Source organism: Haliaeetus albicilla, chromosome 12 (genome assembly GCF_947461875.1).
Source record: "Haliaeetus albicilla chromosome 12, bHalAlb1.1, whole genome shotgun sequence".
In the NCBI taxonomy this organism is placed as follows: domain Eukaryota; kingdom Metazoa; phylum Chordata; class Aves; order Accipitriformes; family Accipitridae; genus Haliaeetus; species Haliaeetus albicilla.
This window is the reverse complement of record NC_091494.1, coordinates 9,528,252-9,550,816: the sequence shown is the minus strand read 5'-3', so window position 1 is coordinate 9,550,816 and position 22,565 is coordinate 9,528,252. Positions and strand designations below refer to the sequence as shown.

At 34.7% G+C, this 22,565-nt stretch overlaps 1 protein-coding gene across 4 annotated transcripts in view; it reads right to left on the bottom strand.

The window, feature by feature from the left end:
• VPS13C (vacuolar protein sorting 13 homolog C) overlaps positions 1-22,565 on the bottom strand; it is a 106,537-nt gene that overhangs the window by 3,657 nt on the left and 80,315 nt on the right. For 2 of the 4 annotated variants that reach the window (XM_069797996.1, XM_069797997.1), the window contains 18 exons: positions 22,107-22,342; positions 21,623-21,773; positions 20,417-20,557; positions 19,267-19,348; positions 19,092-19,161; positions 18,121-18,232; positions 17,016-17,129; positions 15,315-15,451; positions 14,983-15,064; positions 14,421-14,534; positions 14,093-14,168; positions 13,304-13,467; positions 11,972-12,017; positions 10,790-10,913; positions 9,958-10,072; positions 2,813-2,904; positions 1,393-1,516; positions 1,049-1,132 (listed from right to left, as the gene is read on the bottom strand). In XM_069797996.1, the coding sequence (XP_069654097.1) occupies positions 1,049-1,132; positions 1,393-1,516; positions 2,813-2,904; positions 9,958-10,072; positions 10,790-10,913; positions 11,972-12,017; positions 13,304-13,467; positions 14,093-14,168; positions 14,421-14,534; positions 14,983-15,064; positions 15,315-15,451; positions 17,016-17,129; positions 18,121-18,232; positions 19,092-19,161; positions 19,267-19,348; positions 20,417-20,557; positions 21,623-21,773; positions 22,107-22,342 (2,064 nt within the window). Of the gene's footprint in view, positions 1-1,048; positions 1,133-1,392; positions 1,517-2,812; positions 2,905-4,956; positions 9,069-9,957; positions 10,073-10,789; positions 10,914-11,971; positions 12,018-13,303; positions 13,468-14,092; positions 14,169-14,420; positions 14,535-14,982; positions 15,065-15,314; positions 15,452-17,015; positions 17,130-18,120; positions 18,233-19,091; positions 19,162-19,266; positions 19,349-20,416; positions 20,558-21,622; positions 21,774-22,106; positions 22,343-22,565 lie in introns of those variants that run through there. The other 2 variants (XM_069797998.1, XM_069797999.1) reach the window with 2 other exon arrangements.

The following is a 22,565-nucleotide window of genomic DNA, read 5'->3' as shown; positions in this document are numbered from 1 at the left end:
TGGCCTGCATGTTTTGTACAATGTTCCAGCTTTGGCCATGACACTAAGATACAGACAAACTAAAAGCATTTAAATTAGTTAACCAGAAGTGTGATTTGGAAGACATGCTCTAATAAAAAGCTGAAGGAACTTTATCTTTAGACAAGATACAGTAAAAAAATAATATAGACTCTTCCAGTAGATAAAAAAAGTGCCTCAAAATGATAGCAATTTTTTTTCCTTCCCAGTCTAACCCATTCTTTTAGAAGACTTGATCAATTGAATAGAAGCAATTTGGCCCCTATTCTGGTTCTAGCTGCTGACTTGCTGTTTACAGGAGCTACAATTTCAAGTGTCCTTTGAAGACGCTGTGGATCTAATTGATTTTACTTTTGCTACCAGGGAGGTACTCTTCTCTCATCATCTGATACAAAACTACAGTAAGATGCATGGTTTCCTAGGTAAATTTTTCTGTTGTTGAAATACCCTGGAATTCATACAAAATTGTTAGTTCAGCTTATGTGAGTTAGCCATGAGACCCATCCATCCATAGAACAAAAGCTCCTGAAATAAATCAGCCTCTCCAGCATCAATATGAACAAACATTTAGACATAAATAGTAGAAAACCCAGAGGTGGGGAAGAATCTAAGTACGCCTTTTCACACAAGGTACACTTATTGGGTTAGTCCAGTGATCCTGAAATAATGAAGAGATAGCAAAATTCAGAGGTATATTGAATCCTAGAGACTATAGTGAACTTAATACTTCAGGTATTTGAATTGTTTTCCTTTAATGAGTTTTAATATACAAAACATAAGACTATGCAACTTCAACCTTTAATTATTACTGCATATACTCTCTTGAATGCTTTAGACTATCTTGTCTCATCATCCTCCTGATTAAACTCATTTTCCAACATCAAAGTATGGTAAACTGTCCTCAGGCACAGCAGCCTATTCCACAGCGAGTGTCTGAACATTACTATCCTTTTATACGCTAAGCTTCAACAACTGTTAACAATATCATAAGGAAAGAAGATGAAAGAAAAAAAAAAAAAAAAGAATATACCCTTGCTGTAGTTTCATCCTGAAGCTGAACTGTCTTTATGCATTCATGACCGGTACTGTCCTTCCTCTGGAACATCCTTTGATCCTGTTGCAGAGGGGAACAAAAACATACTTTGGGTGACTCACAAAACAAGAATGCAAGATCTGATACTGAAATGGCTTGAATGTCAACTTCAGGTTAGATTTCAGTGTGGCCTCTGTCCAACCCAACTCATACTTTCAAGAAATCTGAAGTAAATCCTGTTTCATAGTCCCATAGTCAGCAGTTAGAACCATAAATAAGTCAAGAGCACATTGGGACCCCTAAATAGTGTTAAATAAAAGAAGTTTACATGCTTTTCTTACCAAAACAGTTATTTTTAAAACATTTGCTTCGTAGGAGGGACAGCGTGTAAAGTCTTCAAATAAGTAATCCCAATCTGTTGTTAAATGGCCTAAGATTTCCACTTCTTTTACATGTATCACTCTCCTGTTCACAAGAAAAAAGTTAATACTTAATTTCTCCCTGGGACTAGAGCTTTGCCAGAAAAACAAATAAAATGAAGAAAAGAAAATTTTTTGAGAAGACATTTTCTATGTTGATTAAAAGTATCCACTCAGTCACAGTGGAACTGTATTTCCTTAATATATATTCTGAGATAATCACTTTGTCCTTAAGACTCACAGATGATCTATGACATTGCATAGTATGCACAGGCCAACTTAATCGAAACCCACCCAGCCCTCCAAATCCAAACATTTTACTAGAATTGGATACTGGAGGGTCATCAGTTAATCAAAACCAGTTCCTCAAAGCCAGACTCTACCAGATGAAGGTAATCAAACAGGTACACTGTCACACAAGTACTACTAGACTGACAGATGATCATTTGCTACTGTTGAGAGTTGCTAGCTAGCTGCCTCTTCAATTACTTCAAAGCTCCAATGTCAGCTAGCACACTAAGACAAAAACAAGCGGCAGTTCTGAATGGAGTTAAACTAGAACTTTTATGCATGCGGAGAAGAACTGGGATAAGGAGAAAAGTACACATTTATCTGAAGTTGCAAACAACTAAATCACCTAACTATCATTACAGGACTTTTTCAGTGTCTTGAAAAAACTTGTTCAGCTGCAGCATGAATTTTGAGGTGTGCTAGCTGTTATAAAACAAACAGGGTGGAATGCCTCCTGTAGTCTCATTATGGATGAGCCTATCTCATTCATTCAGGCAAAGTGGAAGTTGGTGGCATTCGGGATGTGGAAGTAGTCATAATGCATGGGTTTCTTTTCATTATCTAAGTGTATTTAGAAAGTTTTGAGTCTGCAAACTGCATATCCAAGACTAGTAATATCTTGAATTCTAAAAATTGTATGATGAGTTTAATATTAATTTTCATACTTGTACAAAAACTTAAAGACTCCATTTAGAGTATCCTTTAATTAACAAGACTGTAAACACGTGCATTCTCAAAACATTGGTTTGACTGCAAATGCTTATCACAAGCTAACTTGAAAAATCAGAAAGAATATTTCCCTCCAGTATGATGAAAGGGTCACTGGCCTCAGAGTAAACTGTCTTCCTAAACTAGTATTTAGTATTGACATCATTACCGTATCACATTTTCCATAAAGGAAACAAAGTAAACTAGAAAAAAAAAAAAAATCAAGAAAATGGATAAGGAAAGTACATATGCAGAGAACAGCAATCAGTTTAGACTTAGCCAGATGTCTAATCCACAAGTTGAAACCAAGACAAGCCCTTAGAAAGCCTTCAAAACTTAATACCTATTGGTAACAATAAGGTTTGCTCTTCTGCCTCTTGGAAGCACACAGTGGTATCGATAGCTCTCTTTTTCCAGCTTTCTGATGTGCAATTTCTGAAACAGAAATAGAAAATAATTTGAGGGCTGTAAAAAGAAAACTCAAAGTGGTGGTTTCAATTCAAAAGCCTTTTAAAAAGTTACCTCATTGAACTGTTCTTTAAAGGCAGGCTTTCACAGTGTTCTCACTCCTGAAGCTGAGTCACTGAAAGGTCTGATCCGCTCCACTCAAAAGGTGGAACATTGACACTGCATTATCAGACTGTTTCTTCAGCTTTAATTTCCTTTCAGTGCTAATAATTGTTTAGTAATGTTCATTCTGTTACACCTCATGCTGCAGACTTGATTCAAGAGTGAAAATCCTGCAACAGTACCTTGAAGAGGTGGCACCACATGACCCAGACCCTTAGAAATAAACTACCAAGTTACAAATACTCGATGCACCTCAACATCAGGCTTCTGAAGCATTGAACAGACATGCCTATTCAACATCGAAAATAAGGTATATTAAAGTGTAGATCAAATTATTCATCAGGTTTCTGTTAGACAACCAAAACTCAAGTGACAAACTATGAATACAGAGGTTAAAGCTTCAAAAATAAAGTACTGAAGTGCTTCCTAGCTTTTTTTTTTTAGTTCTTCATTAATTTTTTAATTACCTGTTTTTCAGATTTCCTATTCTGTACATGCTGTTTAACTGAAATATAGTATTTTCTAGAGCATGTCACCAGGTTTACAATAGTCTATCAACAACAAAGAGCAGGACAGAAGACAGTCTCGCAGTTATCCCTAAATCAAGCTCACAATAACACTGGCTTAAAGTCAACAAGATTCAGAGCAACACATCAACTTATTTGTTGGAAATGGATACACATCAAAACATCATGTAGAAAAAGATGAAGTTGTGAAACAAATAACGTACAACCAATGGGAATCCAACCTCAAACTGGGTATGAGAATAAATCTGTGCCAACTACCAGTTCTCCTCCTACAAATTTGTCAGAGCACAGGCAACCTGTTTCTGTCCACCCTACTTTGCTGCCTGCTTCATTAACTAATATAACATGTTAGTTTTCAGGACAAAAGTGGTCTACTAGAATTAAATCCATGTTTTCTGTTATAATCTTGTATAGATTTAGTAGCTGTAAGGTTGCTAGAATTCACATTCCAACTGCAATTGTCATGTACATGGTAAACATGTAATTGTTACTAAAGAACCTTATCTGTACACAGGTTGCATTAAACGCAGAGATCATGAATTCTCTGGGTAGCAAGCCTACCATAGTAAGTGTCATTACACAGATCTTACCTAACCCAACTACCAGCAGAACGCTCCAATGAGAAGCCCCTAAAATACCCATGCTTACCCTTCTCTTTGAGAAGACATACATTATTACATTTGAAGATGAAAACTCTTAGCATGAAAAAACTACAACAAGGAATATACACATGAGATTTAAAGCTAGTTCCATGTTTATTTCAGACTGCAAAGCTAAGTATAGTTGTAAGATGCAATACATACATTCTTATACTTCAATCATCTCACATCTCTGAACCTGCAAATCAAAGTGCCACTGGTGTTGGAATTCTGTGAAGTTACTCGTAAGCAACTAGACAACATTTAGAACCCAGCAACATTAGTAATAGTAGAGCAGTTGGATTATATAGTCTCAACCTTGGAAACAAGTGTTGGAAAGAGGATGTGCATGCCCAGGACTTTGCCCCAGGACTGTAGCCAGCAAAAGCATCTGGATTCCTTTTATACTCAAGAAGCTTCTAACAAACGCAGGGCTCCAGCACAGTAGTCACAAAAGCCTGGTCAGGGTCACTAACCTAGTTACATTCTCTGACAACCGTGAGCTCTTTATATTTAAAGTTATGATGGTCATCAGTAGAGGATTTTACAGAAACTCCAATTACTACAGTCTTCCTAGGTCACAAAGTCAAGCTTACCATTTATTGGTAAGATCAAGAGCTTTCAACTATCATCACAGAAAAATCAACTGAGATGCTGAAATTTAACCTATTGTACCCATATCTCAAACATCTACTCTACTCTCTACCACTAAGAACATTATATCAGTACAAAAACTCTTTATAAAATACACATTCCACTTGTAAATAATGTTTAATTAGTAAAACTTAATGAAGACAGTTATGTAGCCATGTCAATGCATGTTAGCTTTGTACTCTTTAAGCAATACAACCACCTTTTTTATCATACAATCTGTTTTAATGGAAAATGTGCAGCTCCTGTGTAGGAACGTGAAGAAACATAAGGAAGAATGAAGGCTATATGTGCCCTGTCTGGATACAGAATGCATGTACCTCAGATCAACGTTTAGCAAGTGCCTGCAACTGGATGCCCCAAAATTGGTTTTATGTTCTTCATCGCAAAATAAGATGACCTTCAGTTCATTTTACAGCTGCTACTATGGAATTCAGCCAGTATAATAGTAAATTTCTCAAGTTATTTCTGACAAACTAGTGAGAATGAATTAAGGAGACAGCACTAAAAGTTCAATATCTTTTTAGGTATTCCTTGTAAAGATACATCTCCTTCTGTATTTCCATAGCTGGATCTATAAAACTGGTAAGATGACAACAGAAGCTAAACTTGACTCCACATTTATCTATGATCGACCACACAAGTTATGTAGTTTAAAACTCTATACAGTTTAAGTAACCAAAATGGAAAGATCTTCTGTAACCTCAGCTTACATCAGAATGAATTAAAAGAGGCTTCAATATTTACTTATACTTGCATTTTATTTTCATATATTTAAAAGTTTAAAAAAATGTCTTAAAGTATCATCATACATTGTAACTGACCTCAAAAATCCTTTAAGCTCAAAAGTGGATTAATATTCAAGAATTTAAATCAACAGCATAGTGTTTTTCTGGATTTGCTCCCTAGTGATGTAATGTTTTGAAAAACATTTTAATTCAGCATTTTCCAACAATGAAAAATAGAGGGTTCACATCTTCTATAAAAAAATATAACTTCCTGACCATCTTTAAAATTTCTGAAACTGTAAAACATACATGAAAGGAAAAAAAATTCCAGAAAGACTGCTTATCTCAAAGTCTCTTCAAAACATCAGAATAAAGAAGGCAGCATATAACTAAAATCAAAACATGAACTCACATTTTATACGTGAACCATAGTTATTTTAAAAACAAGTCAAAATTGAAGAAATATAAAACCCACTGCCATGTAAGACTGCAATTCAAAGGCTGCAATCCATATTCTGAAGCCTTTTGCTTGATAGGTAGAAATAAGACATGCTACATATTTAAACAGATATATTCATAAGCATGTTCCTTTATTTAAAATCAAAGCTTTGGAGAGAAAGCCTGTTTCTCATAATTTCAGAAACAATCCCAATAGTATTTTTAGATTTTACACGCAATATGTTACTACAGTAAGAGTTCCCACTGAGGTCCGTGCCTAAAAGATGCAATATTTCTCAGAGCTATTCTCAATGCACCTGATAGACGTCAGCACAATGGTAGTGGCATTATGTAAAAAGCGGGTTGCGCTTCATGCAAATTACTCCATAACCTGCACACTCTTAAAATTCCGGCATCTTTATCAAAAAGCTTCTATTTTTATGAGAGTACTAGAGCACTTTAAAGAAGTTCAACTCATTCTTATTTTACACAGAAATAAAAGAACCACTGCAAATTTACACAGCAGAACAGTGACTCAACCAGAAATAGAATCTGCAGTTTCTTGAAACCTAGCATAGTATTCTCTCTGCCACACAACACTGTCTCACCACCATGTCTCAATTATTCATGAAGTGTTCTGCATTCTTTATAAAGCTCCATGCTTTAACTGGGAAATGAAACAAAGTAACGCCATAGACATTGAATAATGTATGAATTGCATCATGTCAGACCCTAAGTGCTGGGGTTAGAAGACAGTCTCCTCACCAGAACAGGCAGCAATACCTGCATATTAAAAGGCAAAGTGTAACAAAGCCAAAGGCATTCATTACTTGTTCTAGCATATCTCATCAACTGCAAACGCTCCTCATACAAAGATTAAAACTCTTGAGAACTTATTCCTTGGAAAACAATTCTCCTAGAGTTGCCCTATTTGTTCTTTGATTTCTCCACCTATAAATACTGTGCATTTATGTTTTACAAAACACGTATGCTACTACTAAGCCTCACTGCATGAGCTAGAGACATGGCCAGCAAGACATCAAATCTAACTTTCCAGGTTTTGAATTGACTGAGCAGATCCCTATATAGCCCATATACATTAGATCCAGCACTTCTGGGAAAATGCACTGCGTAAACAAGTTTACACAAGTGAACTGATCTACTCCATCTGGCTGCTGTCCTCATTCTGCACAAAAAAAAAATGTTCCAAGTGGAAAAAAGTAACTTGTCTTTTAAGACCTACATATATGCTCCTCCTAAGCTGAGCTCTAATGTCTACCAATGTCTATACTCACATACAAGTGAGTATTTAAGTGAAACTTTTTTTGTCCAACTACTGGATAGTATTTGAGACATCCATTCCTTAAGATAACCTTACAAGGTTTCAACCTTGTAAGCATATATTTATTTTAAAGGGACATATGCATTAAAGTTAGTTAAAATAGATAAGAGGGTGGGAATTCTGGTTAAACTACTTAAAATGCTGGGTCAAAAGTGGATCCAAAAATAAACAGCACTAGTACCTATAAGCTGAGTTATTTGCAATTAAATTTGTAAATGCATATAAAACTGACTTTGACTCATCTTCCTTGTTAAATATCCTATATCCTGTAAAGACACTGTCCCCCTCTTGCTTGTAATTTACATTAGAAATCAAAACCTTCCCAACACTAACCTCTAGCATAATAATCAAAATCAGTTAGTTAAAACAAATAAACAAACAAAAAACCCCAAACAAAACCCAACGTATTCAATTAACTGACTTCCTAAAGGAAGAAACTGTATTTAGTGAACTATACAGAGGATTTGTTCTTGGTTAGTGTACAATTCCAGTCTACACCATTTAGATCTAAGATGAATACAAATATTAGTTGTGCAGGAACTGCATAATATCCAGTTTTCAGTGTTAATTGTGCTACCTTTTCCTTTTTGATAGATAGGAACAATATAGCTCAAAAAATAAAAATAAAAAAAATCTCACTACATGAAGAAATTTGGTCTGCTTAGTATATCACAACAATTTAATTTCATTTAATCAGCTAAACTAACAGTTCATTAGATATTTTATTTTTTTTAATCAATTTTAAAATAATTAAGCTGACTACTGACCACTAAATTCTAAAAAGGCATTAGCAGGAGCTCTCTGCTCAATGTTTTTTTTCATGTATGCTAGGCAAACAATTTGCTCTGAGAACAGCTTGTTAATTTATGAAATGCTGTATTAGAAATGAAATTTATGGCATCACTTAATTTAGAAATATATTTTTATTTTTTATATATATATATATATATATATATATATATATGTAAATTCATGTTAACAGCTGGAAGTTTACATTTAAGTATGTTGAACAGCAAAGCCCCAGACGATTCTGTGAATGAAACCAGAATCAACTGAGCTGGCTACATTTTTTAATTGACAAAATTTCATAAAGAAGTTGTAGTAGTAGTAACTTGAAGTGATAGTGGTTCATCATATGTGTAAGTGACAGGCCTATGGCATATTACAGAAACCACAAATACAAGTTTTCTTAGCATTTATACGGAAACAGTATTTCTGTATCATGGAGTTGTAAGCATTTTCACAGAAGAATATTCCACTCAATATCACAATTTTAAATTTTGCACAAGTATCAAAATGTTGCTTTCTCCCTTCATCCACAGCCCTGGCTCTAAGAAAATGCTAATAAATAAATGAACTCAGCATCTACCCTGCCTGGGTTTATTCCCTAAGTACCTTCTATTGTTGCCACTCATAAGAAGCTAAGCATCCTTAGAAAAACAAATATACAGGAAACAAACCCTCCCTGCCTCTCACATCTTACCCACTCATCTAATGTTACTGAAGGTGGTTATACAAGTTTGTTTTCTTAGCCTGGACAAAATGAAACACTGTTCTATTCAACTGCTACACAGAAAAGATAAGAATGAAGGGGATATATTAAATGTAATCATGCCCTTAATCTAAACACTTAAGGCAGATAAAAGACTGTGACTGAAATAGAGAAGAAATATGGAAAGTGTTTACTCCGTTATTCCAGTTCTTGCTGCGTATGCCAGGAGAGAAAGAGAAAGAAGAAAAACATTAGAAACAGAATAGGAAATAAGGATTAAAAGAACATCTAGAAGGAAGTGGCAAATATGCACGTTTCGGTCTTAAAATGTTAATGTAGACAGTTATTTTATTCTAACTTTTCAGCAACAATACACATATTTTAAGGTAAGCTTTAAGAACATGAAAGCTGAAATACAAATTAACTGGATTCTGATTATCTAGGACTTGAAAACAACTGTTATTCATCCTCTGTATGTTAGCCACATCCAGTCATCCAGATGTAGAAGCAGACTAATATCCACACAATGCCTGTAGCTATGACATATTGGTATTAAGAATAACATAAGGAAATACCAAAACATGGTATTTTGAGAATTCATGCAGTTTTTTCAACTGCTGATACTACAAAAAAAAAAACAAAAAAAAAAAAAAAAAGGAATTTCGGTAGTTGTATTAGATGCCAAACAATTCAAGCTCTATTCATCCTATTTAAAAATTGCTTAGTTTGTAAACCAGCCTCAGCTTTGTAATTAAGCAAAACACTAGAACTGAGTATCAAAATGTTTTTGTTTCCACATACTCAAATCTTAATCCTACTAATTCTTAATCCTGCTACCTGCTTCCAGAGCATGAGATAAGCAATTACAGAACATAATGTGCAGAAGATCATTTAACAGCAATGCTGCAGTTCTCTTGTCGCATTCAGGTTACTACAAGCACCTGGCCTTCTCTACTATACATGCTTGCTTTATGAAATAGGCTGGGGCAAATTTTTACTACAGATAACTGCCACAGATCCCTGGCAGCTTTTTTGTAACATAATCCTTTATGGAACGCTGTAGGTTAGAGAATTTTAACTGTATTCACAATGCAAGTCATACCTCAAATAAATCATAACCCTCAGCTTCCACCCTATCGTATGGCCGGATGATGCCATCTTCATGAATGAAACGTGGAGGACGGAGATTAGATACTTCTTCAGTTGATTCTGCCACCCTGCCATAGACAGTGGAACAGTATTCTGGTAAGCATGCTACAATTCTGACTTTCACCAATGTTTCTTTAAAAAGTCACACTTTCACCTGCCACATATCCCACTTACACTTCCCGGGTACCCTACAGATGTAAATAGTAAAGACACACTGCTAGTAATAAATCCAAAGTAACATTAGCCAATTAGCTACAGAATAACTTGGAGAAGTTTACTCCCAACTGTGGATAATTTACTAAGGGTTCTCGTGTTTATTAACAGACTTTCCAAAGGCCCCCCTGAAACACAAGAAACCCCTGATGTGCACTGCTAACCAAATTTAAACTGGCAAGTTTTCCTCCAAAAATTTCAATGGTTTGTTTATTACAGTAAGTTTAAATGACATTTAGATATTTGCATTCAGCAGTACATAAACCTATCTCAAAAGTAAAATTTACACAAGATCTTTTAATTACTTTCTGATTAGGGGAGGGAGTGAAAAGGAGAAAATGGACTAGTTACCATCTATTTGAACTACAACACTGCAATATGTATTCTGAAGCAGCAATTTCCAGAGATCACCATAAAATACATTCATTACAGGCTACTAGGCATCTCTCAACCCCATATATCCTACTGCATATTGTGTTTAACACAAGCAATTGTGTGTCACTACTGGACCACTTTACCACCTGGTATCCAACATATGGAAAGTACTTCAAAACTTCCTTTTGACATTTTACCTTTGAATACCCTGGAAGGTACTGCTTGCCATATCTACGATGCCACCTGTTGGGCGGGCTACCACTCCTACAAGCCCCTTTCCAATTCCTTTAAAGAATCCAGCTGCACCTTCTTTTTTGGCCCCTTTAAAAGAAAGGGAACAGAAGAAGACATAGTTTTAATGACCTACCTGAAGACATTAACAAACACAGATTTAAATCATTACCGCTCCAGGCTGTACTAGAACTGTTTTGTACTGGAAACAGCCCACAGCAATCAATTACATACAATCCACTTATAAAAAACAGTTCTCTGTGAGAAGTCACACATTGCTTCCTTGTCTGTTCAGACATATTGCTGTTCACTTAACACCTTACCAGCCTCCAAAGCCAGCATAACTGAGACATTAACTAGATTCTCTTTCTCACACTTTCAGTCTGGATTGTAGGCCAATATATCAGTTTTTATAGGTTGACAGTAATAACAAAATAATCTGAAGACTCTAAGATGCACAAGTATAATGGAAGTTAACTACTTCTATCTCAAAATTACGTGTTTCTGGTGACACATAACTATGGAAGAGCCAAGATAGTGTTTAGAAAGCATGCGTGTTCATCCACCAATGAGAGAAGGACTACATCTCAAAGTATCTGCCAATAATCTATAAAATACAACACAGTAACAATTAACTTCCAACATTTAAATCACTCTGCTGTGAAATTTAGTAAGAGGCTTTTTTTCTTGGATTTTTTCATCATCTATCATACTGATAAAGTGACAGTCTTCACAAAAACAAATATTTATCTCAGGCATAAAACCAAATTTACTTTTTAAGATTTCTCCAACCTTAGCAGTCTCAAAAAAACTTTTTCAATCAGTGCTTTTTAATTTATTATTTTTAGTAACTTTATTCTGGCTTTAAACAATAAATTGGGTACTCCAGCAGGCCTAACAAAATATGTCACAAAGACAACCATTCCTCAATTCATACAAAGGCTGAAAAGGTGGTAAGCCAACAACAGCTATAAATATATTTGAGTAAATCATCGTATAAGGTCACATTTGAATTAGAAATATAAAAATAATCTTGCTACCTTTGGCATCACCACACTTAGATTGATATTTCTTAAAATTACAAAATAAGTTGTAAAGTATTGGGAAACCATTTAAGCAGTGCAGTGCAATGCAACCTTAGTGCTTACCTTCTACAGGTTTAGTGATTATGCCCGTCACACCTCCAACAACACCCTAAAAAGAAGAAGGTAATTAAGTTCCTACTTAGAAACAGGAATGCTATAGTCTAACTGGGCAACCAGTTGTGTCTCATCCTTCATTTTAAAACTTTATAATGAAGTTCAATATCAGAAACACTGTTTGGCTGCGGTTTTTTGGTTTCGTGGTTTGTTTGTTTGTTTTTACTTTAAGTTTTCAAGAAAATTATAACTGAGGGAAAGCAGAGAGGGGGGAAAACCTAAAATGGCTGAAGAAACATTTATAATGGCAAGAAAGACTAAAAAAATCTTTTCTACAATAATCAGGCTTGCAATAATTAAGGAAGTCACTATTTCACTTTCATTACTAACAGGAAGCTGCCAGAATTCCCAGTCATGAGTAAGCGATACCAAATATTGAAGATAAATTAACATCAAATAATTCTCTAGAAAACTTTAAAGGTCAAATAGTTTAATGACATGAAGACAGAAGAATAAAAATCCACTGAAGTAACTTCTAATTTTTCAGCAAACAGTATCAGAAACAACTCTACAATGTTTACTACTTACAATGTCTTAGAAATATGTTGACTGTTTTTATTTTGAATGGAAAGTGATAGAATTTATTAGAAGACTTAATTTGCATTCAGGTAATACAGATCTCTCAGTAATTGTTTACATGAGGTTTGTCTCGTACTTAGCGCTTTACCTAGAAATAGACATGATCCTTCAGCAACCAGAAAAGGTTCCCAACTTTTTATTATAAAAACAATATGGGCGTTGCACAGCTCCTATTTCAGAATAATATCTCCAACCTTATGTACTTACTTGTATACATATTCTACTTGCTTTATGTTCACACCCTTCTAAGTCAAGAAAACCTAGGAGTTTTTAGAAGACCTCAGCACATAGAAAGCCATTTCTACTATGCAGCACATGCCCAGAGCTCATAATTCACAGCCAACTGACTTTAATGGCAGAACTGACTGCAAGGTAAAATAAGGGCCCAGTTACTTTAATTAGATAACACATTTGTTGAACATGAGCAACTATATTTATTTATATAATTCACAGGAGAAACTGGTGTTAATTCCTACACTTTACCTTTCCAAGACCTTACCTTCAATTCCTCAAGATGGCCAAAACCACAACCTCAAACACTAAAGCTGATACACTATACTGAGTCTCCTATAAACCGACTGCCTGTTTGTCTCTTCTGTTTAGTTCATGAACTGATAAAGACAACATCAAACTTGCTTGCATATAATTTTCAAGCATGGATTAAGACTAGGCACATCATACCCTCCAACTTCAAATTCATACCTGTAACAAGCCTTTTCCTCCTTTGGCCAGGCTGTCACCAAAGTCTTTTGGCTGCCGACCCATCTCCTCTCTCCGTTTCTGCTGAAATTCTTTATCCATAGTAATAGCAGCCAAGCCTTTTCCAACCGAACCAGTGATCCTAGACACCACCCCTGCTGCACCACCTGATGGAACAGGGCATAAAGCAAAAGTTACTGTCCTTTCACAGTTTAACAGCAGACAACATACAAGAAGCCACAAAGTTCATAGCAATTTCCCTTCATGTTCAGTTTGGATATTACCAATTTACACAGAGTGACTACCACATGTTGTCCATGAGAAGACTCTGGAATCTGGCCTGAAAAGGTTAACTCTTAAATCGCTTCAGTACATGTTATATGGCATATTGGATGGAATCGTATTTTCTCTAATTACTGTAACACATAGCTAAATAAAAATCTAAGGTAACTGTAACAGTAGCTGGTCCTAAGAACACTTCTCAGGCTTCTCCAGACATTTTAGGACCATTAGAATTATTTTCGTTATTCATCCACGGCATGGTACAAATTCAGTTATACGTGCAACGTTTCTCAGTTTGCTCACTCCGTCTACAAAACAGACATTTAGATGGTCTTGAGTTAGGTATGAATGATCTGTACCACAAATACTGGCAATAGTATCTGATAAATACTCATCAAAAAACTACCATGTAGATACTTCAAAAATATCTTTCCCTTCAAAATAAGAAGAATCTAAACGCAATCCATGAGTTAAACTAATTCATTAAAACAGTGACATTATGATACATACCGACTGTGTGTCCAAGAAGACTTTTAACACCAATTACAAAGCCTTCAGCAAATTCTTCAGGTCCTTGAACAGCACCCTAAAAATGAAGCTTATTTTGAATAGCAGAAAACTATACATTTATGCACCTGTTTCAAAAAAACCTAGCGATTCCTTTACACTGATGAAAGGAAGGCCATTTGAATATGTTATTTCTTCAAAGTTAACATTAAAAATTACCACTTCCTTAACTGTTCAGGGTGTAGAGTACAGTAACAACAAAACTGCAACCCTACTAGTATATTCAATCAGCCTGCTACTCATACATGGTTGAAGAATCAGAAAGTCATACCTGGAACGGCTCATAGAAGAAAGCTTCAACTCCCTCAGACAAGCCTCTGATTAAGCCGAATGGATTTCCAAGAACATCTAACCCAAGTACAAGAACATACATCTGTTTCAGGAGCTAAATAATGAGGGAAAACCAAAACAAAACAAAAATAAAAGCAGTGTCACTAGCTGCTGCTGTTACACATAGTTCCATGTTAGAACCCAAGGCTGGTAAATTTTGTAATTTACTACCTAAGTAATGCGTTAAGAGTACCCAGCTAAATATTCCTGCTAGAATGAAGACAGGCTTAGGCAAAAGATGAAGCATATGTATGGATAACTAGAAGAATAGTTTGGTGAAGAAAAATACAAATAAGAACAGAAGCAATCACTTAAAACTCTTAAAACACATTTTCAGGACACTTTTGTATTTACATTTTCATAATGTGCCACCAGATTCCTACTGCAGTACCATGAAATGAAAAAACAGTAGCTGTTTAGATGCATTCACCTTTTCTCTCCTATTTTCTGCATTCTGTAAGATACTTAAAACTTTACACAAAGGCTTGACTAAATAAGCTTACTTGTTCGCTATAATGTCTAACAACTCTCTTCATCAGTTGATCTCTCTTGTAGAACTGATACTTAATTTCAAAGAAAGCAAGTCTGAAAGACAAGTAATCACACATTAGTTATACATACCCTTCCTCCTTCTAAATAGTTCTCTTTTTCCTTCAGATAATCCTGAAGCCCTATTCTCTTAAAAAGGAGCCTAAATCCCATCTTCTCTCCATTGCTCCCTTTCCCCAAAGGCTGTACACATGTATACTAGAGTCAGCAAAGTTTAAAAATGGAACCAATTATTAAATGTATAGTAGCTTTATTCAAAATACAAAAAATATATTTATTAGCTTACTTGAAAATAAGATCATCCACATCTGTTAGAGTAGCTCCAATACTTTTCAGTAGCAAATTCAGAGAATGGATGGCTATCATTTCTTCCCCCTTATCTGATGCTTCTTCACCAGAAGCCAGAGACAGACTCAAATGCAACTGTCAAGACAGAATTAGTAGAGCAAGACAAATCAAGACAAAAAGACCAGACAGGTTGTATGGTGGACATGTAAACAAAACAGTGGTAAAACAGTGGTGAAACAGTGGTAATTGTATTTTTACTCACTTTGAGGAAATGTACAATTTCAACAAATGTGCTTGAACTCACAATGGTATTACTTTGATAACATATATATTTATTTATATTTCCATACAGAGAAGTGTCAAATTGCCCTAGAATTTTAACTTTTGTTATCTTTACATGTGTAAACTCCTGTATAAGCAATGAGAGATATAACATGTTAAATAGGTGGAGCTTAATTCCCAGTACAGGTTAAATTTTAAATTCTGATTTACTTAACTAGCTTGTATGTATTTTTGCAACTAGTCAACTCTTTTGGGAGAAATCATGAACTTCAGAGAACTGCCTTTAACACTGTAAAATAGGATTTTTTAGTGTTGATAAGACACTTATTTTAAAAGAAATCCATACACTTTTCTTAAGGGTGGAGAAGGCAATGGAAAATTATTTTTCTTTTCCGTTGTTCATCACCATAAGCAATATTGCTCCCTTCTACTCACTTACAAGAGGGCATAGCAGTTAACCTGTATGATTTGACTTTTTCAAGATTCCCAACTTTTTTTTTTTTTTTTTAAAGGCCACACATCCATTTTCATGGTCTTTCCACTATCCAGTGGTTTAGAATATTGAGATAAGTCACTAAAGGTGAAAAAAAAAAAACTGGAGAGAAAAAGAAGCCCCTTCCTATACTTACCAGGCAGCATGTCTAGACGTTTCAAATAAAGATGCAAGAGAGACTTAAAATTATAACTGTTTCTTAACAACTTGAACCAGACCAGCTAGAGGATTATGTTAAAATATCACAACAGTGTCTTGTTCCTCTAATGTTTTCCCTGGCTTCACATTCGTATTAGTGTATAAGCATAACCATATCAGAAAAAAAATCTGAGAATCTAAGTGTACCCTAACAGATATCTAGTGAAATAAGTAAAAAGCTGGAAAAAATGCCAGAACTTACTCATCTGTATTGGGGTTTTTGTCTGTCTTTTATACATTCAGTGAAAATGAGAGGAAAGTAAGTAATTTTTGTCCTCTAATTTCTTATTCAATCTGATAGCCTTAGGGGAACATTCTGCTGTTTCAGAGTAACATATAATTACTGATGATCTTTCTTCCTTTGCTCCAGAAAAATCTAACTGGTTCAAGAGAGACATGAAAACAAGCCCAGGAAAGTGTATTTTATTATAATTTATCATACATTACTTGGATACCTTCAGGCCAGCATTTTATTTAGCTTTCCTCGTTATTATACCCATTGACTCTTCCCACTTAGCAACGGTTAAGGGTCTGTTTGTACTCATGAGCAACTAGCAAAGTTTTCCAACAAAGTATTAAGTTCTAGAGAACGTAAAAAAACCACCATTAGGAAGACAGCACGAAGGAATTACCCAGAAGGTTGATCTGAGGATGTATTTACCATAAGGAATTAAGAGATCATTGATATCAAGTGTTTTATTAACCAAAAGTATCCCTATTACATACCTTAATTGGAGAAATGTGAAAATGCTCAAAGAAGCTGAGCATTGACAGGTCTGTTAGGGAAGACTCCATTAGCTCAGTGTTAAGTGCATCGACATCTTGCTTAATTAATTTAGACTGGTTTTATTATAAAAAAAAGAAAAAAAAAGAACAGAAGTTTATCTCATCAACATATATGTAATATAATATTATCATACATAAATATATGTAAACAATATAATCAGCAGAAATAATCGTCAAAATAATAATAATAAATATAAATATAAATAAATATAACTGTAATAAAACAGTTAGCTAACTAGTTAAACAGCCAACACCTCCAAAACTGGAAATAGAATAATTACTTTCGTATACCAGATTATAACTGTACTAATACATTTCTTTAATCCAGGGTAAAACAAACAAACAAAAAAAAACCCCACACAACAATTTCTGCCTGACTTTTCCATTTTTTGCTATATCACTTGATATTCCCTTAAATTCCTCAATCACTTAAGGTATCACATGTAAATTAATTTAGAAATTTTAGTAAAATAACTTCCTGAGGTTCTTTGCATTTTTGTATTTCCTCACAAAATTAGAATTTTTATACAGTACATCTGAAGATACCATTTCTCAGAAAAAGAAACTGGCAAGAATGACTCTCCTATGCACACTAGAACCAATTGTGATCTTTATGAATATTATCCACCTATGTAAGACTTAATTTAGAGCCAGGAAAATCTGTTCCTTCTGCTCTCTAAAGACAAAAGACACTACAGACTGACAATTAGAAGTCCATTCTATAAACCCTAACCTTATTTCATCTACCACCCTTAACACTTTGTAGCCACAGTTGAAACAATTGTGTCATCAATTAATAAAATATTAAATGAGCAGAAAACACACATACCCAAGTATCAGTTACTCAAACTTGTCAATTAGTAATGCTCACAGCCAATGCTTAACAGAAATACCAGTGCCTCACTGAAAATTATGTTACCATATCCCTTTATTCACTGTTGTCAAATTCAATATTCACTTATTTAAACTGAAATTTTCAGAAAATCACAACACTGTTACCATAAAGGCCCTGTTCTGGCAAAAATCAATTTCTCTGGTATGTTACCCTTTGTCTTTCAGCTTCTGGGTCTGTAGATGGAGTGAAAAGTTCACTAAGTGCTCCTAAAAATCCTTGATCAATTTTCAGTGCCATTTCCTGGATAAGAACCATGAAGTATCTAAAATAGAAAAAAAAAAAAAAACAGTGTATACTTGTAGAAGTTAAACTTAAATATCACTTGCTTACCCTACGTAACTCAAGTTTTGTTAGGCAATGTTGCATATTACAATGTACAATATCAACTGTCTATTTACAGTTAGAAGGGCCTACCAGCCCCACAAAGCTATACATTACTTTACTGTAGATTATTCATATCTTAACACTTCCAAAATTTACCTAAAATATTAACCATCATCAAATATTTCTTATATTCTTACATTATGATTCCATGTGCTCCATAGATAACATCACCTAAACAACATATTTCTTCCTTTTATCCAACTGCCTCTCTCCAAAAGTCATATTACTGAATATTTATTTTATTATAATTCACCATCCTCAAATATTTTATCCACACTAGTTGGCTACACATATTTGCATGAGAAACTGTCAGGCTTTGTCTCATTTTTAGTACAAAAACTCAAGACACAGACATATAAACTAAAGAACATACATTTCACAATAGAACACACTGCATTGGGCTACATTAGATACTGTATGAACTGTCTGTTGTTAGAGCACCAAATAAACCCAGCACTGCACAGCAAACAGGCAGACATGCAACTCTGATATTGTAGTACAAGAGGGAAATAATTCTGATTAGTAAAGAGTTTGAATAACAGTCCATTCACATAGTCAGTCCTTACTTTCTATAAGTAAGTTTCTTTTAAGAATTATGTTTTTTCACTGGAGATGTTTAAAAACTCAATCCAAAGTCAAGAGTTGTTTGGATAAGAAAACGTGAACTTTAAAACAAGGTTCACTTTTAAAATGTGTTAAATCTCTAAAACTGTATTACAACACACCATTAAACTCACTTGAATTGCAGTACTTTGCTGTATTCATTGAATCTAGTGATGACACTGATGTCAATGAAGGGTTTTGGTTCTAAAGAGAAAAAAAACAACAATCTAAGTATATGTAAAAAATAAATTGCGAAGTTACTACTTTCGGGGCTGAATAAATCTGATATTACTAAAAGGTTTCTCTTACCTGAATCCAAAGAAATTGACTTGGGAGGGGCCACAGGGTGAAATACAACAGGAAACATCGATCCTGGTAATTGATTATCAACCTAAAAAATTATTGCATAATTACAGGAATATTCTTATGACACAATAGTCAAAGACCATTTCCTATTTAGAAGGCTTGAGAAACTTGTTTATACACTGCGTTCAAGAACATCATCATTCTTATTTTGGGGGAAGGAGAGAAGAAGAAGAGGATTACTCTGCTATGTGGTATTTTGGAATGTTACCTATTTAGTTATAAAAGGTCAGGTGGTTGCACAAGGGATGCTTACACAGGTTCACACTCACAAAGATTCATTTATGGGGTCTGCAGCTGAATGCACACATTGACTGTAATGGTGAAAACTACCTTCAGGCAAAAAATAAAAACAAAATGCGAGAGATAAAAGGAAAGAGGAAACTCCTCCCCACCAGCTGGTCAGGAAAAGCATCAGGGTCCTCAATGAATGCCCTCCCCCCTGGGGGACTCTGAAGTATAGCAAATGGAGATGAAGATGACAGTGACAATTTCTCACCATTATTTTCCTCTATCTCACTAGTACCTGCTCAAGCATTCTACTGGTTAATTTAGCAACATTATTAGTACTGACTGGAGTATGCTAATCAGGTGCAAGTGTTGCACATTAATTCACTGTTAAGCTTACATGCAGGCATACTATTGCATGCTGGTTTTGAGGATTTGTCTATTATCTACTTTCCATTAGACAGGTAGTTTTTGTACTAAAGATCTCTAAACCTCTAGATACACTCTCTAGAATAATGTTACATAACTGTATACAAACTATGGTAAACAAATTTTGAAAAAGGTTGAGGGTTTTGTTTGTTTTAAAACACCAAAACACCTCTCTTTAGAAATAAGCTTTCCATCATAGCACCCTGTTTTACATTAACCCATAATTCTGTGCATTTTTTTCTATACTACTTGCAAAATCCTGGGATGGCAGTTCTGCAGTACTTTTCCTTCAATGGAGCATTCATAGCACTTCTGCTACTCTGACATAGTGAACAGAGCACCACATATGTAAGATTTGGAGATACTTCTTCATACAAATTAATAAAATAAAAGCATTAAAATGTCTGTTTAGTTTACAGACCATGATGAGAGATGGTACCTGCAGCCAATACAATTGAGCCCGTAAGCTTCTTTGGTGAGGTGACTGTTTGAATTCAACATGAATTCCTGAAAGGAAGTTGCGTCGGATGCTGCATCTGACTGGGAGACGCATTTCCATTGGAACCTTACTAAAATTCACCTGGAAATAGAAGAAAGCAGAGCTAACATATAGTTTAATTAGGGAAATAATAAAATGTTATGTTACTAGTAAACAGACCAGCAAATAAAACCTGCATTTTTCCTTATTTCATGATCACATGGCTACTGAATTACTCAATTATTCCAATTATCTGCATGGAAAGTAACAAAAACCACAAGTTAGTCTGATAAGCACATTACATTGCAACTGCAGTTGCCCCAAGCGGGAACCTCTGTGTCACCTTAGTAACTATTTCTTCATAAGTTATATATTACACTGGCATAATTAAAGATAATTTGCATGCAGCTGCCTACTTTCCCAGCTGATGCTTTTACCCTGATCCTGAAACATTAAACTTATGAGAAGCAAAATGGAAAAGCTCTCCTTTATTCCAAGTCAAATGTAATGACTTACAAGTTTTTGATACCATGTACTTTAAATGCACTACTGCAATGTATAAAACCTAAGCATTCATACAACTGAGGGTATATGTGTTTTTCAAATGAAAGGATGATATAGAAAACAAGCCTGATTATGGTACTACAAAATGCCTGTATTTTACTTAGCCATTTCATCACATTAAATTTATGCATGGAATAGAGGTATGTATAATTAGTGTCTGAAAAAGCTCAGGTAAATAAATTAATTTATTTCAAGAGCCTTTGAACGCTATAGGATCCTTTATCATATCAAGTCATGGGAACTGCAGCTTATTAAGAAGCTAACCCCAAGATTTCCGCAAAGAATTTAAGCTATGTCAATGAGAATATAGGTTCATAGCTAACATGCAGATACCAAGCAATCTTTTCTACCTCACAAAAGCAAAAATCTTTGAGATTTGTACTTCATAATACAAGTCTGGGGAATACTTCAATACTGCCTCAGTATTACCTCAATACAAAAATATCCTACGGTATAAAATGTAAAACTATTAAAAAAAAACAACTTGTTTTTTATTTGTGTTTCTCTTAATACAGCATCTATCCTTACTTAGGAAAACAGAAGTCCGTTTTAACTGTTGCACATGTTCTGCAATCACTTAAACACTGATGCCTCTAAACGTACCTCAATATTGCTGTCTAGTTTTTGCCAACCTGGAGCTTGGAAAGCACTCTTACAAAGATACTTTTGATAAGCTTGTTCCAACAGGTTTATTTGCTTTTGATTAAATGGTTTCCACTTTTGCCTTGGTTTTAATTCCCAAACAACACCAGAACTGCAAGACAAATAACAAGGTTAACAATTTAATAGTACTTAAACCTTTCTTATGCATACAAAACATGTAAAAAAATATCCTAATTTTTCAGGCTCAAAAACCCCTATTGTTTACTTTTTTTTTAATAGAAGCTAAGCAAGCAGGCAGTTAAATCCTATTTATTCAAATTGCACAATAGGAATAAAGGCAGAATTTAATTTTACTTAAAAAGGTTTCACTTATATTAATTTAATTTCAAAGATGTCCCCTTCAACTCAATTATATTGCTAAAATTATAATACGCTGTCAAATTTTGATAATTCAAAGGAATATTTAAGCTTACATGCGCAATACCTAGTAATTCCTATGTAAGAGATTTCTTTTTTATTTTCATTGTTAACAAGAGAAAGTCCAAGACTATGGATTGACAAGTTTATTTCTTGATCAGGTTGCTCCAGCTCCTCTGCTTGTCGTGCTTTAGAAACTAATGCAACATCATCTGTGAAAAGTAGCACTCGTTGGCGTCCATCCAGGAAAGACACCCAGTGTATTTGAGTATTTGCATTGTAAGGGAATTGGCCACAATCATCCTGTATTAGGGGGGAAAAAAGTAAATAAGTAATTACAGGAGTAAATCCATGATGTAGCTGTATGTTTACAAGCAAGCAAGTTTACTGGCACACACCCAAACCAGAACTCAGTATTTTTCTTGTTTGTTGAGTTTACTGCATCATACTGATTCAGTGGCATCTTGTATCCCAACACTGGAAAGAAGTTAGGGGCTGGGATTTTTTTTTTTTTTTTTACCTTTAG